The following is a 24,471-nucleotide window of genomic DNA, read 5'->3' on the forward strand; positions in this document are numbered from 1 at the left end:
CAATTTTGACCTAGTATGTCCCACTTAAAAAAACTTTTTTTTTGGTTTGTTTGAAAGGCAGAGATACAGAGACAGAGGGAGAGAGAGGTCTTTGATTTGCTGATTCACCCCCTAAATGGCTGCAACAGCCAGAGTTGAACCAGTCCAAAGCCAGGAGCCTGGAGCTTTTTGCAGTCTCTCACATCAGGTGCAGGGCATAAGGATTTGGGCCCTCCTCTGCTGCTTTCCCAGGCCATAAGCAGCGAACAGGATCAGAAGTGGAGCAGCAGGACACATACCAGGCCTCACCTGGGATGCTGGCACTGCAGGTGGAGGATTAGCATGCACTGCCACTATTGATGGCCCCACCAGCCACTCCCCACCTTTAAAAAAATTTGATATTTACATAGTTGAGAAGGATGCATGCCCATGTGGACTACTGATTAGGGTGGTAAGGGGAAAGTGAGTGAGGTCACTGCTTCCAATTTTATTTTTCTTTTTCCTGTAACTAGGGGGAGTGGGGAGGGATGAGGGATAAGCTGCACCCAGCCCCAACCACCTCAGAACCTGGGGATGGGGAACGGTCACCTGATGTCATCTCAGGGTCCCAGTGTAGAACATAGTCCAAGGGTTCTGCTTAAGTGGCTTTGAGAGATCTGAAATGCTGTTGATCTCGCCAATCCTAGGATGAGAAAATCCTTCCACGGTCCACTGGCTGATGTAGTCCACCTTAGAGTCTCCACTCGCCCAGATATTTGCCAACAACGCTTAGCTGGGTAGTTGTCCAATTTGTTCTGCCCTATTTCCTCTGCCATGGTACCAGATATCCTCTGCAGGTGCCAGTGTACTACCATATCCTCCATGTGCATTTGAGTATGCTGTCCACTGCTCCATCTAAGCCACTGAGGAAGTCCAGTTCTGACATATACACTCCTACGGTCCAGTGACCCTGCAATTCTGCCTATGGTTGGAGTTCTGAGTCCAGTGGTTCAGTAGAGGGCATCTCGAAAGAAACCTTGTCTGAGATGACCCCAGACATGGCCCCTGTGTGTACTTGCCAGTAAGCGGTTTGGCTGAGTCCATTACCCTATCAGCCTACATATTTGTGGTTGCAGTTTGGTGTCAGTTCTCTCTCCAGCTCTATCTCTCATGCAAACCAATAGATGCTGCGGCCCAGACCAACCCTGCCCACCATACACTCAGTCCTCATGTACACTAGTGGTAACTGCAGCCCAGTTGGAGCAACCCCATTTTAATCTCCACCAGCCCACCCTGGTTCCTGCTTATGCCTGTATGCGCAGCAGACTGGTCCAGTCTATTCCGTATCCCATTTGGCTTTTGTATACATCAATGGGTGCTGCAACCTAGCTCAACTCAACCGAACCCACTATCGACCCTATACTTATGCTGACTTATGTAACTGACCCACACTTATTCTGATTTATGGTTACTACTGCCTATCTAGTCAGGTGTACCCTCAGCCCATCAGAGAGGTGCCCACAGTTTCCCTACAAGGCTCACTCTGTCCTGAATCTTGTACTTTCCATGTGTTTTTGTCGTTTAGCTCGATAGGACTTGCCCCCATTCCCAGCACTTGTCAGCCGATTCTGAGGCAAAACCCGAACAGCCTGCACTTACTTTGGACTCTTGCATTCACCAATGGATACAGTTGTTTAGCCCAGCTTGGCTATCCCCCTAAACCTGCTCACATGCAGGCCAAAAGATGTTGTAGCCCTGCTTGGCCTGGTCTGCCCCTGGTTCCAATTTTCATGCTTACCAGTGGGAGCAGTGGTCCAGCATGGGAGTCCTTGCTGCCCCCTTGGCTCCCATCCCCAATCCCCTGGGTCTTAAATGTACTGGTGGGAGTTGCAGCCCAGTCTGGTATGGCCCACCTCACCTCGACATTTGGCTGTGGGTGCTATAGGGCAGACCAGCCTGGATGGTCCGTACTCCTGCACCTAATGTGAACTGACTGTGTTGCAGCATGATCCAGCCTGACCTGCACCCTGTCTTGGGTGGGTGTTATGAACTGGCCCAGCCTGGCCCATCCATCCCTAGACCTGACCCACATGTATGCCGACAGGTATTGTAACCTGGCTTGGTGTGGGTTGCTCCCAGCTTAGGTTCTTCCACTCACCTGAAGGGACTGTGACTGTTAAAGGAATTCTCTAAGCTACTCTATCAGGTCTCCTGCCAGTGGCAGATCTCACACACACTGGTGGATCCTTGGCCCAGCCTGATTTGGTTCACCTCCTGTCCTGGCAGGAACAGTGGCCTTGCCTGACTGGCCCATACCTGTTCCAGTTCTTACTGTTGGGTGTTGCAACTGCTACACCTATTCCATGCCAAGACCCAGCTCCCACATGGTTCAGTGGGTGCTGAGACCTAGCCTATCCATCCTTCACCTACCCTGGTTCTCACAAGCACCAGTGGGTGCTTCTTATGTGTGTGAGAAAGCAGATGGCCCAAATCTTTGGGTCCCTATATTCATGTGGCAGATATGGGATAAGCTCCAGGCTCCTGGTTTCAGATCAGTTTAGTCTGGTCTTTTCAGCCATTTGGGGATCACTCAGTGGATGGAAGATCTTTCTGTCTCTCCTCTTTCTTTAACTCTGCCTTTCAAATAAAAATAATTAAGTAAAAAAAAAAAACCAAACCAAAATTCATTACCAAACATTTCAAAATAAGTAGTCAGCAGAGAAATGCAAAATAAAATCATAATGTGAGTTTACTTTACACATATCAATGGGGCTAAAATTAAAAACCAATCCCACCAAAATAAAGCCAGCATGCTGAAATCTTACACACCGATGGGAAGAATTTAAAAACTGTGGCTCTTTTGAGAAAAAAAAAATTAGAGTTTTTAATAAAGATAAATCTACCTGTTGACCAAGGAATTCCATTCCTATATATTTATATAACAGACAGAAGTCACAGAAGTGGGTGTTGTGGTACAGCGAGCTAAGCTAACATCCTAAAGGAGACCTGTTGTTCAAGTCTTGGTTACTCTACCTCCAACAGAGCTCCTTGCTAATGTGCCTGGGAAAGCAGCAAAGGATGGCTCAAGACTTGGACCTCTGCCCCTCAGTCGGCAGACCCAGATGAAAGTTCCAGTTTGTTGGCTGTGATCTGGACCAGCCCTGGCTGTGGAGGCCATTTAGGGAGTGAACCAGTAGATACAAGTTCTCTCCCTTTGCCTTTCACTTATAAATCAATAACTCATTTTAAAAAATAAGAAAGGAATTTAAAACGTTGTGCTTACAAAAATTCATAGTGTTATTATAGTATTTCTGTTCAGAATATCCCAAGTAAAATGAAAACACATCAACAGGCAAACAGATGAACACATACAATGGGATATTATTCAGCCATAAAAAGGATCTGCTGCCAATACATGAAATAACGTGCATTAACCTAAAAATTTATGTTGAAGGAAACAAATATATACAAAATATTGACTACTGAAACAGATGAAATTAAACTGTGAATAATACAAATCAGACCACTAGTTACTTATGAAATATTAAAACTGACTTAAAGTATCACAAGCTCATTTTTCTGAAGTAATGGACATGACTTTATAACATTTAGATTTTTTTGTAACTCACTTAAAAAATTTTCTGGGTCAAGTCTAACTGTGGGTTACCAAAATGTCTCATGCTGACATCAAGCAAGAGAGGTTACTGGAACACAGATATACACATTAATTCAGTTAGAATTTATGATCTTTTTTCCCACCTTGTCATATGGTTTTTCTCCCCATGTCATATAATAATAATTTCAAAAAAATGTGTTGGTAGCAGTCAAAAGCGCATTTTCACTCAATTACATACAAGGTACTTTTAGAATTTCACAAAGAAAATAATTACTTGACCTCATTTACAGAATCTAAGACTTCATGACTTCTGTATCCAAGGTGATCTGTTAGCAAGAGAGTGAAAGGGAAACCCAGAGAATAGAAAATTGGTACATCTGCAAATTGGCAGTAAGTGGTACAGACAGTATGCTCCCTGTATGTAGTAAGAATGCCTGAATATTCAAAGACAATCCAACTACAATATGGGCATAAAACACCTATCCCCAGAGAAGATTTAAAATTATCAATAGACAAAAATTTAAAAAAAACGAGACAAAATTATCAATAGATACATGAAAAGACACTCAAGATCATCAGGTGTTAATTAAATGCAAACCATCTCAATCCCACTGGATCTGCCATAAGAAAAACACAAAACAAAAATATAAAGAAAGAAAAAATAGCATGTGTTGGCAAGCATGTACGTTTCTGGTAGAGATGTAAAATGGCGCAGCTATTGTGAAAAAACAATTTGAAGGTTTCTCCAAAAGTTAAACATTTAGAATTGCCAATAAACTCACCAATTCCTAATTGCATTTTACCCAAAGGAATTTAAAAAGAGGTATGTAATCACAAGGATTTAAAAGAAGTATTGAAATAAATATTTGTAGACAGGTTTTCATAGGACCGCCATGCACAACAGTCAAAAGAGCGAAACCACCCACACACTCAAGAACGGATGAAGAATAAAATATTATGGTATATCCAGGCAATGGAACTCAGTCACTAAAAGAAAAAATGAAGTATTCATAACAGATGAATTTAAAAAGATTATGGAAAGTGAAAGAAATGTGACACAAAAGTCAAATGTTACAATTTCACATTGATTTGAACTAATCAGAATCAGTAAATGGGTGCCAGAGGACTGGGAGAAAGGGAGATGGTGCAGTGACTGTTGAATGGTATCAGCTTTCCTTCTGGAGTGATAAAAGTATCTTACAAGTAGAAGTACTGGTTGTGCAACACTGTGAGCATACCAAATGTCAACTTAGTGTAATATTAAAATGGTGATGATACAGGACATAAAGGTTTTGACTTTAGTAAAACCTATTTTCTGAAAAATTCAATCTTATGAAATTAATCTTCAGAGATACCTACAGACATCAACCATGCTTTTGAGTCTTCTATTTTGGTGGTACTGTCAATAAATGCTTTCCTTCCACAGCTACTGGACCACTAGTGGTATGTTTAGTGTGCTCAACAGTGTTTTATTTTTTTAATAATTGTTTTCCATGATACAGTTTTGTAGCTATAAGGGCTCATCCGTCCCCCACTTCTTCCTTCCCAATATTTTCCCCCATGTTATCACCACAGTATACTTCCTTAGTACAACTACAAGCTTAACTGATATTTAAATGTATCATGACATGATATAGACCAAAAAGAAAATCTAGTATTATAATGTAGAGCAACATTTCTTTTTTTGTGTGATCTTTAAATATTTATTTATTTTTACTGGAAAGGCAGATTTACAGAGAGGAGAGAAAGAGAGAAACATCTTCCATCAGATGATTCACTTCCCAGTTGGGTGCAACAGCCAGAGCTAAGCTGATCTGAAGCCAGGAGCTTCTTTGTCTTCCACGCAGGAGTAAGGTCCCCACCCTGTACTGCTTTCCTAGGTCACAAGCAAGGAGCTGGATGGGGTGTGGAGCAGCCGGGACATGAACCAGCACACAGGTGGGATTCCAGCACATTCAAAGTAAGGACTTTAGCCACTAGGCTACCGCATTGAGCCCTAATTGGTGATCTTTGAAGGTGACCAAAAGAGCCTTTACAGTCTCTGCTTACCTTGACTGAGTTAACAAGTCTTCCTATTCTGTTCTTGACCGAAAATACCAGAACTGAATTCCGTTACCCTCAATAATTTCTACTACAAAAATGTGTCTTGACAAAGACTTATCCTGGTTCTTTTTTATGTAAATTATTCTGAAAGACTATTACCTATTTTATCATTTTGCTATTTTTTGTTTTATTTCTTTTTTAAAAAATTATTTTGAATTATTATCATCATTATGTATCTTTTTAAAATATAGCTGTTTCTTAACATGCTTATTTGTGTTTGTGTATGGATATATAGACATATTATTTTTTACAGATAGATCTATTAAATACACTGTCACATATATGATCTGTACAAGGGAGACCAGCATACCAAGAATTCAAGGTACTATGATATATGGAATCAACCCAGATGCCTCTCAACAGAGGAATGGGCAAGTTAATTATGGTATATTTATTCCATGGATATATTCATCCATAAAAAAGAATAGTTCCATTTGTAACAAAATCGTCCCAAATGAAAACCATTATGCTTAGTGAAGTAAGCCAGTCCCAAAAGGCCAAATCTCCTTTGAACAAATGTTCTTGTTGATAGAAGGCAGCCAATCCACAGGACTTAATGATTAATTCTATCAATTAAAGACAAATGGCATATTACCTTCAAAAATCAACTGGAAAATTTTAAAACCATATTTTGCTTGTATCACCAACATAACTGAGAATTACACTTCAGCTTGTATTTATTTTTTACTTGTAAAATCTGAATAGCACAGCAAACTAGTACCATAGAAAGTGTTATTTTGATGTTGTAAATCTGGACTACTGTTCTGTTTGGTGTCTTAATTTGCTTTATTTTTGATAATTTGCAAATGCACGAGCAACTTACAAAATGGGGGTATATCAGCTTTGCAAAGACTGTTCGGGTTTATATATCCCATCTTTTAAGAGGGTAGCTTCATTATCTGTTGTGACTCCTTTAAGACAAGTGGACAGATTAGCTCCCCAGTGCTCCTCCAAAATGTAAATGACCTACAAGGGATAGCTCATGGATCACAGAAAACTCATCCCTACTGAGGAAATATTGCAGTTACAAGTATGTAACTCTGCAGTTCGTATTTCAGTGAAGTCTCTGGTTGTTCTACCTGCTGCCCCTTACAAGCACATACTAATGGTCCAACTAACTAAAAGGGACTGCTGTTACGAGTATACTCTTAAGCTATGGTCCATAATACAGTAGTTGTCAGCCCCTGCCTGGCCTTGCTGAAGCTTACTGACAGTGGATTTAATAAAGCTAGTTTTGCTCTCTATGCCCTCTGGTGAATTCTTCTTACACACCCAGGGTACATGCCTCAACTGACCCATTTCTGCAACACTTTACTGTATATATGCTGTGTGACTTTGGCTATCTTAACTTTCTGACATCAATGATCCTTCTATAGAATGGAAATGCTAAATGTCTTACTTCAAGGGATGAGTAATGTGGTTAGCAAAAGTAATTAGTGCCCGGTAGACAATAATTACTACGTAATTTACATGCTAGGTAAAAACACATAAAAAGTTAACATGGTCTTTCCATGAATAGTCTATGGTTTAAAAACAAAAACAAGTGCCCAGCTGAAGAGCTCAACCTTGCAATCCTCGCCTTGCAAACCTCCATAAGTTTATGTCCCGGATGCTCCACTGCCATCCAGCTCCCTGCTTGTGGCCTGAGAGAGCAGTAGAGGACGGCCCAAAGCCTTGGATCCTATACCCTCGTGGAAGACTCAGAACAGCTTCTGGCTTCGGACTGGCTCAGCTCTAGCCATTGCGGCCATTTGGGGTGTGAACTAGCAGACGAAAGATCTTTCTCTTTTTCTCTCTTTCTCTGTGAATCTTTCAGAGAAAAATATATGAATCTTTATTAAAAAAAATGAATCCAGGGCTGGCGCTGTGGCATATTGGACTGTGCCTCCACCTAGGGTGCCAGCATCCCGTATGAGTGCTGGTTTAAGTTCTGGCTTTCTGCACTTCTTCTTATTCTTCTTTTTCTTTCCCTAAAATTTATTTATTTCTGCTCTTGGTGCCATAGCCTAGAGGCTAAAGTTCTCTCCTTGACTGTGCTGGGATCCCATATGAGCACCCGTTCATGTCCCAGTGGCCCCGCTTTCCATTCAGCTCCCTGCCCGCAGCCTGGGAAAGCAATCCAGGACAGCCCAAAGCCTTGTGACCCTGTACCCTCATGGAAGACCCAGAAGAAGCTCCTGGCTCCTGGCTTTGGATTGGCTCAGTTCTGGCTGTGGCAGCCATTTACTTGGAGAGTGAACCAGTGGATGGAAGATCTTCCTGTCTCTCCTTTTCTTTGTACATCTGCCTTTCCAATAAAAATAATAAAAACAAATCTTATAAAAAAGATTTATTTCTATTTGAAGTTCAAATTTACAGAGAGAAGGAGAAACAGAGAGGAATATCTTCTGTCCAAAGGTTCTTTCCCTAAGTGGTCACAGCAGCTGGAGCTAAGCCAATCTGAAGCCAGCAGTCAGGAGCTTCTTCCAGGTCTCCCATATGAGTGCAAAGTCCCAAGGCTATCGGCCACACTCGACTGCTTTCCCAGGCCACTAAAGGGAGCAAGGAGGGAAGCAGAGCAGCAAGCACAGGAACTGACATCCATATGGGATCCAGGTGGTTGCGAGTAGTCACTAGGCTACTGTGTTGGGCCTTGTTTGCTGCACTTTTAAAGAAGTTCCCTACCTGTGGCCTGGGAGAGTGGCAAAGGATGGTTCAAGTTCTTGGGCCCCTACATGCACATGGGAGAATCAGGAAACTCCTAGCTTCTAGATTCAGATAGGCTTTGCTCCAGCCATTGAGGCCATTTGGAGAGTGCCAGCGGATGAAAGATCCTTCTCTGTCTCTTCCTCTCTCTGTAAGTTTGCTTTTCAAATAGAAACTAAACTTTGTTTTTTAAATCACAACATTTTTTATACAACCACTAAAGGAAAATAGCCTTTCTCTCAATATGTAGATGAATTTTGGGACTAATCTTGCGAGTTTCATCCTTTTGCGGTGTACTAAATAGGTAGCCACAAACTTAGAGAGAAAGTAGTTAAAGAAAAAGAAGATAACAAGCTTATGGGATTAACGGTGGGAATAGCGATGGATTAAAACACAGGTAACAACATGGTATATAATGAGGACAGAATGCCCAATAAAGAGTTTGTTAAGTTCTGTTCTGATAACTGTATAGTTTGAAATATAATTTTATGAAGGATTATAAAGATTTTCATCATATAGTCCAAAGAAGGCATGTTTGTATAAGTTTAAAAAGAGCAATAGGGGCTGAAACGGTAGCCCAGTGGCTAAAGTCCTCTCCTTGAACACGCTGGGATCCCATATGGGTGCAGGTTCTAATCCTGGCAATCCTGCTTCCCTTCCAGCTCCTTGCTTGTGGCTTGGGAAAGCAGCTGAGGACAGCAGAAGGCCTTGGGATTCTGCACCTGTGTGGGAGACCTGAAGAAGCTCCTGGCACCTGGCTTAGGATAGGCTCAGCTCCAGTCACTGCAGCCTCTTGGGGAATGAATTAGTGGATGGAAGAATTTTCTGTCTTTCCTTCTCTCTGTATATCTAACTTTCCAATAAAAATAAATAAATCTTTAAAAAAGAGCAATAAAACTGAATATTAAGTAATTGAACAGTATGATCACCATACCAAATAGTAATTCTTGCTCTAGATAAGAATTACTGATAACAGTGCACATTGAGTAAAGGCATATGTTTACCACAGACTCTGTTTCCACAGAATGGTAATAAATTCAAAAGAGGCTTTTTTCTGGACCAGGAAATTCTGCTTCCTGTACCTCCACAAGGCTTACTTCATTTATATAAAAAAATGTATACACATAGTTAAGACCTCCTTTGATGCTTTAATACACTATTTGATATTGCCATACTGAAAACACTTATAACCAAATAATATTTACTGCTCATGTGAAATCCAAATTTAACTGGGAATTCTTATTTGGCAACCCTATATATTAGGTCTAAGCATCATTATTTATAAACATCTGTCACAACAGAACTAAAGAATTATATGAGCGGACAGTATTTCTTTGAAAAAGAGCCAAATCAACTGTTACTTTGACCCCTCTAGCTTTTAAGAACTTGTTCAGAGCAGAACACAAGTCTGCAATATTAGCAAAACCACCCACAAAATTGAGCTCTTTAAGTGTAAAACGGAATGAGCCGAAATCTTCAATAATGGACTTAGTGGGTAGAGCCATGGCATGGCAAGTTAAGCTTCTGCTTGCGGCACCAGCACCCCACATGGGTCTCAGTTCTAGTGCTGGCTGCTCCAGTTCCCATCCAGCTCCTGCTAATGGCCCAGCTCTGTTTGTTGAGGCCATTTGGAGAATGAACCAGGGGATGGATTCTCCTTCTCTCTATAACTCCGTCTTTCAAATACAAATAAGTAAATCTTTTTTAAAAAATTGGCTTACAATACAACTTCAGCTCAAATGATAATCAACATTACATATTGAGTTTCTGATGTTATAATTAAAAGCCCTTTAGCACAATTGTTCTAGTGCTTAGAAAGTACTAACAAAGGTCAGGAAAATTATTAAGGGAATAAAATTCAATGAAAGTTAGTTCTCTATGAGACAGACTGTTGAGAGGACTGGCACTGTGAGACAGCAGGGTAAGCAGTTGTCTTCAATGTTAGCACCCTATATAAGTGTCAGTTCAAAACTCAGCTGTTCCACTTTCAAGCCAATGTCCTACTGTGCAACAGAAGACAGTAGCACATGGCCCAAGCATTTGGGCCCCTGCAGCCCAGGTGGGAGACCATGAGGAAGTCTCAGACTCCTGGCTTTGGACTGACCCAATGGCAATCCTAGCTTTTGTGGGAGAAAAGACTGAAGACATCTCTCTGTTGTTCCATCTCTCTAATTCTCCCTTTCAAAGAAGTAAAATAAAGTGTTAATTAGAAAATAGTACTGAGAGAAATTCTGTACTTCTGCAAGTCTTCTGAGAAGAAGTCCTAATCATCTTTGTTTGAGACTACCTCTCAGGAATGTGTCTTCCTTTGGAGCAAAGGACAGGTTTACTTGTGATCTTGAAAGACACAGATTACTTGTGCAGCAAAGAGCAAGCATGACAACCCTCCATTACAAAACTTGTGACCTTTCTTCTCAGATGTAGAGACTGGGGACCACACTCTGGCTATTGGCATTACTGTGAGCAGTGAAACCCTCTGTCTCTGACCAATTTCTTTTGCTATTAACCATGACATATGCTTTTACTCAGTTAACAGCAGGCCACAGTATGGTAACTTGTATGCAGAAGGAAATCTTGGGTCCTTTTTAGTTCCCGATACATACAATATCCAGCATAATTTCAGATTTTTTTTTAATGAAAGTCATTTGATCATTTCATTTTGCAGTTTGAAATAACAAAGACCTCTTTTAGTTGATCATAAATATTTTTTATCTTTTTGATTAGTGTGAGATACCAGGAACCAATAACATACAAATCTATATGCTGTAGTGTGAATGTAAATGGCATATGACTGAAGACTACAACAGTTTTAGAAGACTTAATTTGTCAAGAATCTGAAAATCTGTACTTTCTGCATCGATACTGTTCAACCAATATTACAGTTTTCTTTTCAAGTAGATTTACATGTCTTGTTTTTAGTCCAACTCTCTATTGCACTATTTGCTTTCACATCAATAAACAAAGACTTCTTATCAGAAGTTAACTTGATTATACTACTTCCAAATACAGTATCTGACAACCACTACACTTTATTACAGTTAAGCCCCTTTTTGGTGTGAATGCTGAATGACCTTTGGACTGCACTATCAGAACTGCAGGATAGTTTGAGGAAAGTACTAATTAAACCATTTAAAAGAGAGCCAGAGTACGTAATATGCTACCTTTTCCAGTTTTTGTGATACCCTATACACTGTAGGACAGGGCAAGACTTACTCCTGTGCTTCCTTTCTGGTCTTAACTACTTCTCTTTGATATCTTTAAGATTTAAATGAGGCCCTACCTTGGGAACTGCAATGAAGTGAGAAAATGGAAGATATATATTAAATGCTGGAAGTTTCATTTTCCACAAAAATGATTTTTGTGTTTGTCTCCCATTTTTGCCCGTTTTCAAAGTTATGTTCACTTTCTGCTTTGTGATTATTCAAGTATAGCTTCATGGATATTCCACGTAGGACAGTTTCATTCCCATAGAACATCATGTATTAAATTGTCTCTAGTCCTTATTATCATCCACTTTCTAGAATTTCATTACATTATGGCCATATAACACGGCCATTTAATAGAACTGGATTTTTTTTTTTTTTAGCTAAAAGCATAGAGAACACCTTGAAGATTAGCTTCCCTACCTGAAACCATTTAGTGCTTTGGTTGCTAAAAGTAACCTTCAAAGAGACTTTGTGGTGATACAACAGAAGTTCTCCCCTCTCCTCTCAGCTTTAACTTACTGCCAAATTTGACTTCCAAATTATTCTTACAAATAAAACTTCATTGGGAAATAGTTATGACCATTCATGCATCCATTATATATTGTTGCTTTCATGCTACAATAGGGTGGAGATGTTTTGGCTAAGATGTATGTTGTGGGGAACATAAATCACAAAATGCTTACTACTTGGCTCTCCCGTAGCAGAAAAATGCTGCTGAATCCTGTTGTACAGCAGAGAAATGAGAGCCATTCGTTTACTACTGGTGTTTTTGTCCAGGGAAACTATCTAAAAGGGTGGTCTGCCTATCTCTCAACTTTCTGTGAAGACAGGCTAATTTTCAGGGTCAGATCAGAACTGTAATTTTCAAAAAGCAATCAGTGAGATCCTTTAATACTTTTCAATATCACTTTCATTTTTCATGAAAACGGGCAATAGTCACTACATTATCATAATTCATGATTGTTTAAAATTTTGATTGTGAAGAAATGCCAGTGAAAATTGAAAGTATGCATTCTGCTCATTATGCTACCTTTTAAAATCACAATATTAAGATGAAATGAGATTAGCAAATTGGATATTGTGATTATACTCTCTTATCCATCCCAGAATTTCTTTCATTTGGAAAATTAGAGGTGATGGGCCCATAATAAAGGGGAAAAAATAACCTTACAAAACAGAAATATTCAACCTGAGGACCTTGTTAATCAGAAAACAGCAATAATAAGAGGAAAGAAAAAATATTAAAAGAATCAATAACATCAAAAGTAGGTTCTTAGAAACAGCTAATAAAATGACAATTCTAGTTAGAATAATCAATAGAAAAAGAGTGAATTCACAAAACTACCATTAGTAATGAAATGGTGGATAACACTATAGTTGTTGCAGTTACTACAAAGGTCACCGATGAATATTATGAGCTATCTGATGTCAATAAACTACAAAATTTGGGGCCCGGAGCAATAGTGTAATGGTTAAGGTCCTCACCTTGAACGCGCCAGGATCCAGACACAGCATTAAAACAGTAACCAAATAGAAAAATCCCATAAGTCAGAAATTTACTTATTTATGAAAACATTAACATTCATAGAAAATTATAAAACAAGAAGAAAAAAATTGGAAAATGACAAACAGAAAAGTTTTGAGCAGGCACTTCAAAAAGGATATCTATACAACCAATAATCATGCAAAGATTTTGCTCAACTGGGCTTATTAGAAAAATGTAAATTAAAATTACAATGATATACCAATTCTATCAGATTACTAAAGTAAAAAAAAAGACTGTCCATATCAAGAGATAAAGAGCATCGGGAACAACAAGAACTCTCACAATGCTGGAGTGAGTGAAAACTGGCATCACTTTGGAGGCAGGGTGTACCAGCTAATAAAATCATAGTCATACCTATTTATGATTCAGTAACTTACCTTAAAGGTATATATATTTCAGAGAAATAGCTATTATGTCTGAATATCAGGATAGCTACAAGTTAGCAGTAATCTAAATATTCACTAATATAGATTAGATAAACAAATTACAGTACCTTTAAATGGGATACACCAAAGCAATGAAAAATATCTACAGCTGTCAACAAAACATGGATTAATTCACAAAGCCTTCAGTGAAAAAAGCAAAATACCGAGAATATACTTTTCCTGATTTCATTTCATATAGAATTAACAGGTGGAAATGATCTCTTATGTAGCGTGTACACATAAATGGTAACAATAAAAGTGAGGGACTCAGCACAAAAAAGCAATACTGATTGCTTCTGCTTGTCAGGAAGGGATACTAATAGGAAAAGATAAGTGTTGACAGTGTTCTACTTCTTCATCTAGGTAATACCTGCAGGGTATACTTTCTTTCCTTTTTTTTCTTAATTTATTTTCTTTCTATTGGAGAGGTAGAGTTACAGAGAAGGACATAGGAGAGAGAGAGGAGAGATAGAGTTCTTCCATCTGCTGGTTCACTCCTAAATGGCCACAAAGGCCAAAACTGGACTGGCCTGAAGTCAGGACACAGGTGCTCAGCCTAAGGATTTGAGCCACACTCTGCTGTTTTCCTAGCTTGTATGCAGGGGGCAGGATGGGTAATGGAGCAGCAGAGACATGAACTGACACCTATGAGATGCTGGTTCTGCAGGCAGAGGGTTAGATTGCTGAATGGTTTTAACTATTTGAGAAAACACCCATCTTTTATGTACTTTTGTGATTTTGGTTTGCATGTTACATTTTGATTAAGGAAAAATAAACATTGCACATGGCACTACTGTGACTGAAGTCCTTGCCTTGAATGCATCAGGATCCTATATGGGCACCTGTTCTAATCTTGGCGGCCCCACTTCCCATCCAGCTCCGTTTGCGGCCTGGGAGAGCAGTTGAGGACGGCCCAAAGCCTTGGGACCCTACACCTGGAAGAAGTTCTTGGCTCCTGGCTTCAGATCAGCTCAGCTCCAGCTGTTGCGGCTACTTGGGGGAGTTAATCATCAGATGGAGGATTCTCCTCTCTGTATATCTAATTTTCCAATAAAAAAAATCTTGAAAAAAATGAGAAAAAACATCATATTTGGAGCAATTTCTAGTAGGTAAAAGAATATTGGTGTATATACAAAGTACGTAAGGAAATGAGACTGAAAGGTAAGTCAGAAATGTAACAACTCAGAGTATCTTATGATGTTATGTTGTGAAACTGTATAACAATTTCTGCATAATGTCCATACTAGACCTGCAGCAACTATGAGTCTGTAATACACACTCCTATATCAGATGAGGAGGAGAGAAGGGAGGGAAGACGAAGCAAGGAGAAGCAGAAAGGCTCTCAGTTCCCGAGTGCAACACCTGATGGGTCCTGCTTGCAATTCTTGTCCTGGGTTCTGGGCACTACACTAGCTAATACTTTTTTCTTTTGGGTGGCTTGTCGTACTAGCAGTTGTGATTAAAATATGTCAAGCATTTAACTGTATTGTTCTATGAATAATTTTAGAAATTAAACAATAACATGGTAAAAGTCTTTTTATGTACAGCATTTTATGTACAATAACAATTCTCTAAAGATATGTAAAACTCATTAAAAGGTTCTACCATTACAATCATCACATTTTAACTTACTCTCAATGTATGGTGCTCTTGTGCTAGTAACATTCTTAATTCTTCATGTAGTGTTATAACTTCCAGAAACTGTCCCCACAAAGCCATGAGAAGTGAGCAAAGTTGTGCAAGATTCATATTGATAAGTTCTGCCAGTTCATCAGGATTTTCTATTTTCTGAAATGACAAGAAAAAATAACTTCACTGCTTCGTGAAACTTACTTTAACGTAGCTACATATTACCTGCTATCAACCATATATACTATATAGAGGCAATTTATAGTTGCAAAAAGTATGTGCATGTACACACGTGTGCAGAGAGAAAGCAACTAGCCAACTGTTTTCTGCCTGATAGTTCTTAAGACAATTTTCAACACCTTAAACCAGATAATGGGATATCTGAGATTCCTTAGTACTGTAATAATGTACATTAAGATGTCATATGATGAAAGTAATTTTTCCAAAGGATAATGCAGCCCTGAGGTATTATTTTCTTTATCTGCTAAGTACTTAAAAGATCTGTATTCCTTAGAAAGGTCTGAGATATTTTCTTTTTCATAAAGAATTCTTTACTTGAAAGGCAGAACTGTGGGAGCAGGAGGAGACAGAGAGAGAGAGAGATCTTGCACGTACTGGTTCATTCCCCAAATGGCACAAGCAGCTGAAGCTGGATCAGGCTAAAGCATGGGTGGCAGGGGTTCAAGTACTTTTGTCATCTTTCATGGCTTTCCCAGTAGCAATAGCAGTAGCAGGAAGCTGGAATGGTAGTAGAGCAGCCAGGAGTTGAACCAGCACACAGAAAGGATGTTAGCATCACAGAAGGTGGCTTAATAAATAGTTCCACAATGCCAGTCTTCAAGATATGTTCTTAAGTATTTCTGTTCTATAGCCTTATGTTCTTCGCTTGTGAGTAATCCTTTTACAGAGCTGTTCAACAATTTCTCTCTTCTGACAAGTCATTAACTCACTACTAAACACACCTTAAGCACTATGGCATATATGATATAGATAGAAAGATTACTAGAAGTTCCCAGTCTTACGAGGAAAGAAAAGCCATTAACTATTATAAAACATTATGAGCATCTTAATAGTGGCATTTAATTATCCCACTTACATAAATGAAAGACTATAAACCAGAATGCTTCTTTTGGGGGAAAGTGTTTTTATTATATGAAGAGAATTTTCTTTAATTCATTGAGGATGCAGTCAGTTATCAGACTGATAAAATGATACTGCAAAAATTAGTACTTTAGTTACTGGTAACATGGGCTAGTCTTGTTTGGATATGGAAAACTTTTAAAAGTTCATGGAAAGGGGATTACGCCATGATGAACCCATTGTAAATTGGAAATATTAAAAGTACAAAATGCACTTGGGGCTGGCATAGTGTCTCAACAGGATAATCGTGCACCTTGCAGCATCAGGAATCCAATATAGGTGCTGGTTCATGTCTTGTCTGCTCCACTTCCCATCCAGCATCCTGCTTCTGGCCTGGGAAAGCAGTTGAGGACAGCCCAAGATCTTGGGACCCTGTACCCAGTGAGAGACCTGGGGTAGGCTCCAGGCTTCAGATCAACCGAGCTCCTGTCATTGCAGCCATCGGGAAGTGAATCAGTAGCTGGAAGATTCTTTCAGATGTACATCTCTTTCAAAATAAGAAAACAGATCTTTTTGGGGGCCCGGCATGGTGGGCTAGCAGCTAAAGTCCTTGCCTTGAACGCGCCAGGATCCCATATGGGCGCTGGTTCTAATCCCGGCAGCTCCACTTCCCATCCAGTTCCCTGCTTGTGGTCTGGGAAAGCAATCTAGGATGGTCCAAAGCCTTGGGATCCTGCACCCATGCAGGAAACCTGGAGAAAGTTCCTGACTTCTGGCTTTGGATCAGTGCAGCACCGGCCGCTGCAGTCACTTGGGGAGTGAATCATCGGATGGAAGATCTTCCTCTCTGTCTCTCCTCTCTGTACATCTGACTTTGCAATAAAAAATAAATCTTAAAAAAAATAAATATTTTTAACAAGTTCATGGAAATGTATTTTATGAAATTAGTATGCAAGGATTTAAAATTCTGCACCAAAATAAACGTGCACTAACTTGTCCTAGTATGTCTGAACAAGATCTAGATTCAGGCCTAAGAAGGATGCGCTGTAAGCCTGAAAAGGGCAACATGGATTCTACTACAAATGAGGCAAGCATAAACATTAAAATTATGAGAACAATGGTGAAATTACTGATGTCAAAATTTTGGGGGAACAAATCTCCCAAAGAAATCAGCAGTTTAACTCATTTAAAGGATAAGACAGTGATGAAAATGAGGCCTGTAGTGGCATGCTGTCCATATCACTTTATGACCAAAAAATGATCACTGTTCCTGTTCTAAATACAGCAAATCAATGATTCATAGTAGAAACACCAACCAACACCATAGACATCTCAATTAGTTAAGCATCCACAATTGTAAAAAATAAAGCTGAGCAAACTTTCTGCTTGATTCATGCCAAAACAGTTGTGCTGAGAACAGCTCCAGAAAAGAACATGAGCTTTGAGTGGAAATTCTCAACAGGTTGACTCAAGATCCGGAAGCGTATCTTCCAACCCTTTATTTTGTTTGTTTAAACAGAAGAAACATGGCTTTACCAGGATGATCCTGAAGACGGGGCACAATCAAAGCAACAGGCACCCAGAGGCAGAAGTGATCCAGATAGAGAAAAAGTGGACCCCGTCAAGAGCAAAGGTCATGGCAAGAGTTTTTTGGGCTGTTCAAGGCATCTTGCCTGTTGACTATCTGGAGGGCAAAGAACAATAATGTATGCTTATTAGGAGAGTGTGTTTAGAAAGTTAGCTCAAGCTTTTAGCAAAATGAAAAAAAAAATAAAGCCTAAGAAATCTTCACCAGAGTCTTTCAATACCATTCAACCCTCTCATCACACAATCTGATAAGAGTTTGGATGAGTACATAACTGAGTATGTACTTCAGTTGTATTCGGCTCTGACTTCTTTTTGTTTTACAGTGTTAAAAAAAAAGTCAAAGAGCATCAATTGCTTTAATGCCTTATATTTACTGCATTGATATGCTTAAATTTAGGGATGTGCTAAATAATTTGATGGAATATATGTTGAAAAACAAAGTTTGTAATTTAAAGTTGTAATCTTTTGTTTTTCTTCTCCCAAGAACTTTTTGCTGTCTCTCATATCTGGATAGATGCTGACTTCAATATCCTATCTAAGAAGGTAGTGGTGTTGAAAGTCACTCCCTTAATTTAATCACCATCTCTATACATTAGCCAATGGCTGCTAAATCACATTTTTCTCTTGAGATCCAGAATATCTACAATTCTATTAATTATATCTCCTCTCTCTATATATATATCTTTAAAAAAAAGATTTATTTATTTAAAAATCAGGGTTAGAGAAAAGTGGAGGAAGTTTGGAGAAAGAGATCTTCTATCTGCTGGTTCACTACCCAAAATGGCCTCAACAGCTAGGGTAGGGCTGGTCCAAAGTTGAAAGCCAGTAGCTACTTCCAGGTCTCCCATGTGGATGGAGCGGTCAAAGGCCATCCTCCGCTGTTTTCCCAGGCTTTTAGCAGGGAGCTGGGTGGGAAGTGTAGCAGCTGGGACTTAAACTTATGCTCATGTGGGATGCTCGTACTGCAGGTGGAGGATTAGCCTTCGAGGCCACTGTGCCAGTCCCCACACTCCTTTTCTTGAAAAATTGAGAACATTTTAATGTATCTTAGATTTTGCATTTAGGAAACTATGATAACATATTAAATATATTTATCTTGGCATATTCAGGGTATTTAAAACATAAATACAAATATATATTCCTAAATCCTGCTTATCACATACAATATTATTACTCTCAGCTATAAAAGTTTTATTTATTTGAGAGGCAGAGAGACAGAGTTCCTAAATGCTAGTTGACTCCTTTAAAGCCCATGTCCAAGCCAGAAGTTGGAAATCATCAAGATCTCTCAAATGGGTGCAGGAATCCAACCACTTGAGCCACGATGGTTGCCTCCTGGGTCTGCATTAGCAGGAAACTGGAGTCAGGATTCAGAACAAGAGCTGAAAATCTAATCCAGGTAGTCCAATATGGAGTTCAGCTGTCTTAATAAACAGGTCAAATGCCTGCCCCAATTTCTGCTTTTTTAAAAGCTTACTCTCTTGTGTGCTTTTCTTCCTCCACCCAAAGCAAGCTTCCATTTATTTATCCTAACTCAAAAAAGATACAATCAAAAAAAAAAATCAACAAAATTGGGAAGGGTAGGGATATTATGATCATGTTCTATTCACTTGTGATTCTGGTTACTGGTACACAGTAGTAAATCAATATTTACTAAGTGAATAAATGAATAAATGAGTAATTACAGATTCAAAATAAGAAAAAAATTCCCAGAACTTATGAAAAACTCAGACAATGCTTACTAGTACTATAGATGCTATTAGAGTGATGTATTTTATCTCAGGAAATGGTTTTATAAATTCATTACATATAAAGCTAAGAAGTTTTCCATGTGTCTTAAAACACATATAAAGAGTACAATGTATGCTAAAACAAGCTGGAAGCTATACTATTATTTTCTATTTTAATTTTTTACCTATAAAGATTTACTTTTAAAGGCAGAATTAGAGAGAGAAAAAGGGACCTTCCATTCACTCATTCATTTCTCAAAGGCTGCAGTGTCTGGGGCTGGGCCAGGCTGAAGTCAGTCAGGAGGCTGGGACTCCTTGTTGAAAGAAGGATCAGCAGTGGAGCTGCTAGAATTTGAACCAGTGCTCACACAGGATCTGCTGTGCTTACCCTCACATGTTATTAACAAAGTATAGATACGAAAGTTGAGAGTAATTAAATAGCATTGTGTAATGCAAGCAATATTATACTTAGCATAGTGAATATAAAAGTAGAAATAATTATCACAAAAGTAAAAATATTATCACAAGCTGAATAAAGTACACAATTATGTTAACATGTGTAATTATTAATTTCATTTCCTAGGGATTACATTATCTAGACTGTGAAAAAACACTTTAAGTATTTTCATTACTTAAAAAGTATTTCTTTAAGCATAAATAAATAACTTTCTTGGCTTACACAAATCTCAAAATAGGAAACAAAATTCTTAAGTTAAAAAGGAAATTAAAGTCTGAAATGATCTTTTATACACACGAACGTAGGAATAACAAGATGTAATGCTTATACATAAAAATATTTATTTTGTTTTACACAGATAAATAAACAATATAAAAATATAAAAAATACAAAATACAAAAAATCATTTTAGGGTATAAAGCTCCATGTTTAAGCTAAGATCATATATGGCTTCATGGTATTCTCACTTAAGAAATATGAACATTTTTCATACAACATCACTTTCTAAAAACATCATTTTTAAGGCAGCATAATTATTTGGATTATAAGTATCTCATAATTTGTTTAACCATCAATTGGATGTTTATCTAAGTTAACATTTTCAGTAACATATATTTCCATATGAATCTGATTATTTTTTTGGTATGCCGAGAACAGATATTATTGAACTTGGAAAATACAGTGTTAAACTAATCTGAAGATTTACAATGTGTATTTGTATCTATAGAAGCATTACAGTAATTTGGAAAAAAATCTCAGCCAATGGTAGGTTAAAATGGTACCAGAACATTTAAGTTGACCTATATGCTGTAATGCATAATAAAATTTCAATATCTGAACATATATAAGAAATAGTAAAGATAAATACAAATGATACAAATTCTCTTCACATTCTTCATTCTTCATGCCATTACTCTCCATATTATTCCTCTTTTTATCTTTGTTTTTATTATTATTATTATTATCATTTTGTGATACAGTTTCATAGGTCTGGGAATTCCCTGGCACCCTACCCAGTTCCCTCTTTCCTCACTGAGTTCCCATACATGATTACTATAGACATATGTCCATCACTGCAGGCATGGACAATAGCAAAGAGTCCAGCATCCTATTGTCAAGATATAGTTAACAGTTTCACTGGGAGTCCATCTTTGATGTGGAAGTAGAGATGCATGCTGTATTTTATTCACACATCTGGATATGATAGTCACCACTACACAATTACTATAATCCCCTTAATAAAAAGCCACAATACAAAATCAACAACAGGAAGAAAAAACAGAAATTTACAACGCCATGAAGCTAAACAAAATGCTACTGGATACGACAGTCTCTATTACACAGTTACTGTATATTCCCTTAAATGAAAAGCCATGAACAAAATTAACAACAGGAAGAAATTAAAAACCACATGGAGTTAGATAACATGCTACTGAATGACTAATGTGTCACTAAAGAAATGAAAATAGAGAACCTTCTTGACAAAAATGATGCTACTATGAGTCAGTTTAATGAGAGAGATGAAACTAGCAAAAAAAAATCAAAATACATGAGATACAGGTTCTGCTTATTTTTGTTGGTGAAACACGTCTTTTGCAGGAAACAAATACATGGGTTTGTTTTTTTAATCCAGTCTACTAATCTAGAACATTTGGTTGATGAGTTTAAGTCACTTACATTCAGGGTTAATAAAAAAGTAAGTGGTAATTTGGTCCTGTCCTTTTAGCAATGAGTTATTCATTGATTCAGTCTTCTGCTGTTATTTTACTGGGATGTTCTTCACATTTACCTTTGGTTTTGGTGAATGCTATTCCTCTTCTCTGTCAAGAGAACATCTTGAAGTATCATTTCTAGGGCAGGTTTGGAAGAGGCATATTCTTTTAACTCTTTTTTACTGTGGAAAATTTTACTTTTTTCAAAGACAAAGGAAAGCTTTGCTGGGTACATTATTCTGGATTGACAATTTTTTGCTTTAAGAATCTGGAATATGTCTCTCCATTCTCTTCTGGCATGTAGAGTTTCCTGTGAGAGATCTCCTGTGAATTTAATTGGTATTCCTTTATATGTCAATTGATGTTTTTCATGAGCACAATTAAGGATCTTTATGTTCGAATGAAGAAAGCTTGAGGATTATGTGTCGTGGCGAAGATCGATTTCAGTTAAACCTGTTTAGACTTCTGTCTCTCGCCTGGATGTTGTTTCCCAATTCTTTCTCTAGATGATGGAAATTTTCCCTTTTTATTTCATTAAACACAGCTTCTCTTTCTGCACCTCCTGGGACTCGCATAACTCTTATATTTGGCCTTTTAATAGTGTCTTTCAATTCTTGAATACTTTTTTCTTTGGTTGACCCAGTTCTACTTCTAGCTTTTTGCTTGTTTCCTCCTGGAGACAGGAAATATCTTCCAATTCTGAGATTCTTTCTTCTGCCTCCTTCATTCTATTTTGGAGACTCTCCATTGTACTTTTTAATTTGCTTGACACATTCTCCATTTCTGATATATCACCTTTCATTTGATTCATTTCCAGCGTGACATATTCCTTAAATTCCTTGAATGCCTGTGTTACATGCTTCTCATTGCTGATAAGAATTTTTATAACAAATGTTTTGAATTCTGTATGCCCCATTTTCTGGATGTCTTCCTCAGTGAACTCTGAGGTTGGCAATGGATTTTTGCTATTTTGCAGAGGAGTCTTCAGTAATATTCATTGTGCCTTTGTCTCTTCTTTTGCTCTTGATCACTGTATTTCTGGTTATCAGATTCTTCTCCTTGGAGCATGTTTCTAAGCTGTGTCACCCAGAGGTCTGCAGTTCAATTTTACTTACTGTGGTTGGTACACGGCTCTTTGTTTGCAGTCACTTGTGCCACTCTCTGCAGCGAGTTCCAGGTCTGGGTTCTTATGTTAGATTTCCACCGTGGTCTCTGTAGCCCCAGCTCCTGGCTCACCACTCTCCACCTCCTGTGAGACCGTGCTGAAGTTGCACCATTGTCTCTACAACCTTTATCCTAAACTTCCTGTTTAAGCAGTTCCCAGGATCAGGGAGACACCAGGAGTCCTATGTAACTAGATTGTTCGCTGTGCTGATCTTGCCAGAACCTGTTGGCTGTTAGGTCTGAGGGCTACACAGATCTATTTTGCCCTGTATGATGCCAAAGTCGGTATTACTTTCCTTGTGGGTCTAGTGTAATGCACTGAGCTCAGTGAGTTTGCTCACAGCTCAGCGCATGAGCAACTCACTGTTGTTCCTGTAATCTTTATTAAGGTTTTTCCACATTGTACAAAATATTGCCTTACATGCCAGTACTAGAGTTCTTGGTCTGCTGGCTGTCAGGTCTGAGGGCTACTTGGACCTATCTTGGGTGGAACCTCTAGGAATGCCATGTTGTTGTTTTTCACTGAGCCAGAAATGAGTTCACTCCCAAGCTCAGTGCATGCACAGTCCTGTCCCATAGCCTTTGCCTTCCTATACAAAATGGCGCCCGATTCGGTTTTAGAGTGCGGACTGGGCAGTGAAATCCACTCTGTTTCCACACCACCTGTCTGGGACCTGCTGCTCTATCTCTGTTCCTGATCAAATGAAACTGACCAGCAGGACAAGCAGTTCTTTGTCTGAGCTTACCTTCTGAGCTCTTGGTGAATGCCCCTTCCCACCTGGTTGCTGGTGGAGTTCCAGCTACCAGTGCAGTTCAGATTGCTGCTCCTTGAATGTCACTGGGGTATTGGTTACTGTAACACTACACCTTTGTTTCCACTGCTTTCCTGTGTCTTTCAGTCTCCAGATACCCCTCTGCTGTTGTTCTGTCCTCTCTTATTTCCCAGAATGTGCCCTCTCTGCTTCACACTGTTTCTCTGTTTAAACCTGTCCTTACACTATTCCTCCATCTCGATTTTCTCTGTTACTCTTTTTAAAGAAAGATTTCATTTATTTTTTAAGATTTATTTATTTTTATTTGAAAGATAGATTAACAGTCAGTTGAGTCTTCATGTCAGCCCCCTCTTTACTCCTAATAGCTTGGAACATAACTATTTTCAAGTATCTTACATGTGAAAATCATCAGCATCTCATTTTCTTTTGTTCTTTATCTTAGCCTTTAGAAGTTGTTCCACATTCCAAGACTGGACTGCTTATGTTTATACCCATATGAAGTTATTTTCCTCCTAAATTTTTGGACATTTAACTCCTTAATTCATGTGCAACTCCTTCTGAAGGCTGGTAAGAAGAGCTATGTTTCCAACACCATTTTAAAAACAGATTTACTTATTTACTTGAAAGTCAGAGTTATAGAGATATAAAGAAAGGCAGAAAGAAAAAGATCTCCCATCTGATTGATTCCCTAAATGGCCTCAGTGCCAAGAGTTGGGAGCTTTATCTGGGTCTGCTACATGGGGCCGGGGCCCATATGCTTGTGTTGTCTTCCTCAGTTTTTCCCAAGCCATTAGCAGGGA

The 24,471-nt window shown here is 38.7% G+C and overlaps 1 protein-coding gene across 11 annotated transcripts in view; it reads right to left on the bottom strand.

Annotated features, from left to right (window-relative positions):
• Positions 1-24,471, bottom strand: part of FAM135A (family with sequence similarity 135 member A) — a 117,557-nt gene that overhangs the window by 31,385 nt on the left and 61,701 nt on the right. For all 11 annotated transcript variants that reach the window (XM_058661602.1, XM_058661578.1, XM_058661564.1 and 8 more), the window contains one exon: positions 15,172-15,327. In XM_058661602.1, the coding sequence (XP_058517585.1) occupies positions 15,172-15,327 (156 nt within the window). The remainder of the gene's footprint in view (positions 1-15,171; positions 15,328-24,471) is intronic.

Source organism: Ochotona princeps, chromosome 1 (assembly GCF_030435755.1).
Source record: "Ochotona princeps isolate mOchPri1 chromosome 1, mOchPri1.hap1, whole genome shotgun sequence".
Taxonomy (NCBI): Eukaryota; Metazoa; Chordata; class Mammalia; order Lagomorpha; family Ochotonidae; genus Ochotona; species Ochotona princeps.